Source organism: Artemia franciscana, unplaced genomic scaffold (assembly GCF_032884065.1).
Source record: "Artemia franciscana unplaced genomic scaffold, ASM3288406v1 Scaffold_811, whole genome shotgun sequence".
Classification (NCBI taxonomy): domain Eukaryota; kingdom Metazoa; phylum Arthropoda; class Branchiopoda; order Anostraca; family Artemiidae; genus Artemia; species Artemia franciscana.
Genome location: NW_027068117.1, coordinates 26502 through 32010, shown reverse-complemented (window position 1 = coordinate 32010; position 5509 = coordinate 26502). Strand labels below are relative to the sequence as shown.

The following is a 5509-nucleotide window of genomic DNA, read 5'->3' as shown; positions in this document are numbered from 1 at the left end:
ATACAAATTGATAAAGGAGATTTTATTGCAGCAAATGAAACCCATGAAAATATTCACAAATACTTTGGCAAATTTTCTGATGAACTCCAAGCTGATGAAAGTCTCTCCAAGCTGAGAGACTTGATATACCATAGCAAGAGCCATGTAGATATGGCAACTGAATATCTTCAAAAAGAATTTTTTTCAAGAAAAATACAATACCATAGCAAGAGCCATGTAGATATGGCAACTGAATATCTTCAAAAAGAATATTTTTCAAGAAAAATACAATTCAAAGATACGTTCAGAAGACAAAAAGGAAGAATGGAAAATAAGCTCCTGCACTATAATAGTGTAGAGAAACTGAAAAGGAAAGCTACATGCAACGACATAATATACCCCAAAGTTGAAATTATGGCTGAACTGGCCGCATACACCTATCAGAGTACTTATTGTCATCAAATATTGGATATCTTCAAGAAAAGAATATTGAAAAAAAACATTGGCTCCATGTCTATAAGGCATTAATAGTTTTGAATTACTTCATTATTCATGGTAGCAAACTTTTACTACAGGAGGATTTAATTGACATAGTAAAAGAACCTATAGAGGTAAAACATAATTATAAAGATAATTATATTGAAATAATAAGAATGAAAGTATTGATTAACCTTCATGACTACTTGGGCACTGGTGTTAATTCCTTGCAATGGAGGGATTCGAACCTGAGTCCATTTACATTTAGCTCAAGGTCTGATCCACACTACCATCACAAGGTACTTATGATTATGTACAATCTTGCTTATGATACTTCAAGTTATAATTATAGGGTTTGAATTAACAAGTTCTCTCGAATTTCTTTTCTAAAGACTAGATACTTCAAGTTATAATTATAGGGTTTGAATTAACAAGTAACCACTAGAAAATTTACGAATAAGCTATAGTTCTCTCGAATTTCTTTTCTAAAGACTAATTATAGGGTTTGAATTAACAAGTAACCACTAGAAAATTTACGAATAAGCTATAGTTCTCTCGAATTTCTTTTCTAAAGACTAGATCTTTTGAATAAACTCGCTTGCAAAATAATAATACATTAAAAGAAAAAAAAGAAAGAAAAACTAAAAAAGAAAAAAAAACTAAAAAGAAAAAATTAAAAGAAGAAAAAACTTAAAAAAAACAAAAAAGGTAAAAAACTAAAGAAAAACTAAAAAGAAAAAAACGAAAAAACTAAAAAAACTAAGAAAAGAAAAAAGGAAAAAAATTTAAAAAGAAAAATGACTAAAAACAGAAAAAACTAAAAAATAAAAAAAAGGAAAACTAATAAAGGAGTAAAAACTAAAAAATAAAGAAGAAAAAGAAAACTAAAAAAAGAAGAAAAAAACTAAAAAGGTAAATAACTAAAAAAAACTAAAAAGAAAAAAAACTGAATAAAAAAGAAAAAGAAACCTTAAAAAAGGAGAAAAACTAAAAAAAAGGTAAAAAGTAAAAAAAATAAAAAGAAAAAACTAAGAAAACTAAAAAGTCTAAAAAACAAAAGCTAAAAAAACTAAAAAACCTTAAAAAAGGAGAAAAACTAATAATATATATATACTAAACTAAAACTGTCGACTGGTCGATTAGCAATCACCATCAACAAAGCTCAAGGGCAATCATTAGAATCATGAGGTATAGATCTGAATACAGATTGTTTTCCCATGGACCATTATATGTTGCATGTTCAAGAGTCGGTAAACCTGACAATCTATTTATATGCAAAGACATTGGGACAGCAAAGAATGTTGTATATTCGCAAGTTTTACGTAGTTAAAACCATATATATATATATATATATATATATATATATATATATATATATATATATATATATATATATATATATATATATATATATATATATATATATATATATATATATATATATATATATATATATATATATCTATCTATATTCACAGGTGGGACATAGGGACACAACTACAATGGCGCGTAACTATTATGGCGCGTAACGACTTACGCGCGCGGGGGGGCTTGGGGGGTAGCGCGAAGCGCCCCCACCAACTATTTGTTGGGGTGGCGCGAAGCGCCACCCCAACAGCTAGTATATATATATATATATATATAGATATCCACAGGGACACAACTACAATGGCGCGTAACTAATATGCTGCCTAAGGACTTATGCACGGGAGGGGTTCTCGGGGGTTGGGTGAAGCGCCCCCATCAACTAGGCCAGTTTTAAATAAAATAATCTCATTTAGCAGCAAACTGCCAAGATATTGTTGATGTCTCAGAAATTGTTTTAATTTTTTAATTAAAAGGATAAAAGTACCTAAAGACTTAAAAATCAGTTTTGTTTCTTGTTAGGTTCTAACTACTTGACGCAAAAAAATCTGTTTTGCCCAACTAAAACTAGAAATAATTCTAAAAATTTTCAGGAAAATAATTCTGTTTAACTAAAAACTGCAAAAATATTTATAGTGTGTGTGCAAAAAAAATTAAGTTTTTACTTTAAACCAGAAAAAAACCTGAAAGTTTTTAATTAGTTTGGTTTTCCATTCGCTTCAAAGTGAATCATTACGAGCTAAAACAGGTAGGGGCATTTGAAATAGCGCCATGCATAAAATAGTTAAGGAGCTAATATTTATCAAAGTTATATCAAAAAAAGGCGATAATTATTTGATAAACAAAAGGAAAAGTGAATCCAACATAAAGAAAGCAGTGTTTTATCACAAAAGAACTGCCAACTTTTTTGCGACCCAATTAGAGAATTGGGTTGAAACCGGAAAATACTGCGAAAAAATTGCTAATCTTCAGAAAAGACTTGGCAATTATAATGAAGCAGTAGAATACTTCAAGCAAGCCTGCAACTACTACATGCATGTAAATAGTCCAGAGGCTATTTCATGTCAACTTAAATTATTTGATATACAAATTGATAAAGGAGATTTTATTGCAGCAAATGAAACCCATGAAAATATTCACAAATACTTTGGCAAATTTTCTGATGAACTCCAAGCTGATGAAAGTCTCTCCAAGCTGAGAGACTTGATTCCTTGCAATGGAGGGATTCGAACCTGAGTCCATTTGCATTTAGCTCAAGGTCTGATCCACACTACCATCACAAGGTACTTATGATTATGTACAATCTTGCTTATGATACTTCAAGTTATAATTATAGGGTTTGAATTAACAAGTAACCACTAGAAAATTTACGAATAAGCTATAGTTCTCTCGAATTTCTTTTCTAAAGACTAGATCTTTTGAATAAACTCGCTTGCAAAATAATAATACATTAAAAGAAAAAAAAGAAAGAAAAACCAAAAAAGAAAAAAAAACTAAAAAGAAAAAATTAAAAGAAGAAAAAACTTAAAAAAAACAAAAAAGGTAAAAAACTAAAAAAAAACTAAAAAGAAAAAAACGAAAAAACTAAAAAAAACTAAGAAAAGAAAAAAGTAAAAAAAGGAAAAAAATTTAAAAAGAAAAATGACTAAAAACAGAAAAAACTAAAAAATAAAAAAAAGGAAAACTAATAAAGGAGTAAAAACTAAAAAATAAAGAAGAAAAAGAAAACTAAAAAAAGAAGAAAAAAACTAAAAAAGGTAAATAACTAAAAAAAACTAAAAAGAAAAAAAAACTGAATAAAAAAGAAAAAGAAACCTTAAAAAAGGAGAAAAACTAAAAAAAAGGTAAAAAGTAAAAAAAATAAAAAGAAAAAACTAAGAAAACTAAAAAATCTAAAAAACAAAAGCTAAAAAAACTAAAAAACCTTAAAAAAGGAGAAAAACTAATAATATATATATATACTAAACTAAAACTAATAATATATATATATATATCTATATATATAAAAATAAGTTGTCTGTGGATCTGTGGATCGTGGATCAGGTGACGTCACCTGAAAAAACTGGATCAGGTGACGTCAAAACTGAAAAAACTAAAAAAAGGCAAAAACTACAAAAAAAAAACTAAAAACTAATAAAAAAAATAAAAGAGCTAAAAAACTAAAAAAACTAAAAAAAGGCAAAAACTACAAAAAAAACTAAAAACTAATAAAAAAGCTAAAAAATAAAAAAACTAAAAAAAGGCAAAAACTACGAAAAAACTAAAAACTAATAAAAAAAATAAAAAAGCTAAAAAACTAAAAAAACTAAAAAAAGGTAAAAAACTAAAAAAAACTAAAAACTAAAAAAAACTAAAAAAAAGGAAAAAACTGAAAAATAAGCTAAAATAAAGGTAAAAACCAATAAAAAACTGGAGAGTTCATCAGAAAGTTGTCTGTGGATCTGTGGATCGTGGATCAGGTGACGTCACCTGAAAAAACTGGATCAGGTGACGTCAAAACTGAAAAAACTAAAAAAAGGCAAAAACTACAAAAAAAACTAAAAACTAATAAAAAAAATAAAAGAGCTAAAAAACTAAAAAAACTAAAAAAAGGCAAAAACTACAAAAAAAACTAAAAACTAATAAAAAAGCTAAAAAACTAAAAAAACTAAAAAAAGGCAAAAACTACAAAAAACTAAAAATCCAACATAAAGGTGAATCCAACATAAAGAAAGCAGTGTTTTATCACAAAAGAACTGCCAACTTTTTTGCGACCCAATTAGAGAATTGGGTTGAAACCGGAAAATACTGCGAAAAAATTGCTAATCTTCAGAAAAGACTTGGCAATTATAATGAAGCAGTAGAATACTTCAAGCAAGCCTGCAACTACTACATGCATGTAAATAGTCCAGAGGCTATTTCATGTCAACTTAAATTATTTGATATACAAATTGATAAAGGAGATTTTATTGCAGCAAATGAAACCCATGAAAATATTCACAAATACTTTGGCAAATTTTCTGATGAACTCCAAGCTGATGAAAGTCTCTCCAAGCTGAGAGACTTGATATACCATAGCAAGAGCCATGTAGATATGGCAACTGAATATCTTCAAAAAGAATATTTTTCAAGAAAAATACAATACCATAGCAAGAGCCATGTAGATATGGCAACTGAATATCTTCAAAAAGAATATTTTTCAAGAAAAATACAATTCAAAGATACGTTCAGAAGACAAAAAGGAAGAATGGAAAATAAGCTCCTGCACTATAATAGTGTAGAAAAACTGACAAGGAAAGCTACATGCAACGACATAATATACCCCAAAGTTGAAATTATGGCTGAACTGGCCACATAAACCTATGAGAATATTTATTGTCATCAAATATTGGATATCATCAAGAAAAGAATATTGAAAAAAAAACATTGGCTCCATGTCTATAAGGCATTAATAGTTTTGAATTACCTCATTATTCATGGTAGCAAACTATTACTACAGGAGGATTTAATTGACATAGTAAAAGAAACTATAGTGGTAAAACATAATTATAAAGATAATTATATTGAAATAATAAGAATGAAAGTATTGATTAACCTTCATGACTACTTGGGCACAGGTGTTAATATAGAAAAATCTTATGCGTTTGACTGTTTTGAAGATAGGGTCAGGAATAAGTCAACCATAAAAAAGAATAAGGAAGATAAAACA

At 27.8% G+C, this 5509-nt stretch overlaps 1 protein-coding gene across 1 annotated transcript; it reads left to right on the top strand.

The window, feature by feature from the left end:
* The first annotated feature begins 4693 nt into the window (after positions 1-4693).
* Positions 4694-5158, top strand: LOC136043677 (uncharacterized). The gene has a single exon (XM_065728570.1). The coding sequence runs from the start codon at positions 4694-4696 to the stop codon at positions 5156-5158; it is 465 nt and encodes a 154-aa protein (XP_065584642.1).
* Positions 5159-5509: the final 351 nt, after the last annotated feature.

Coding starts and splice junctions, on each gene's coding strand:
- LOC136043677 (XM_065728570.1), top strand. CDS start 4,694: ATGCATGTAAATAGTCCAGAGGCTATTTCATGTCAACTTAAATTATTT.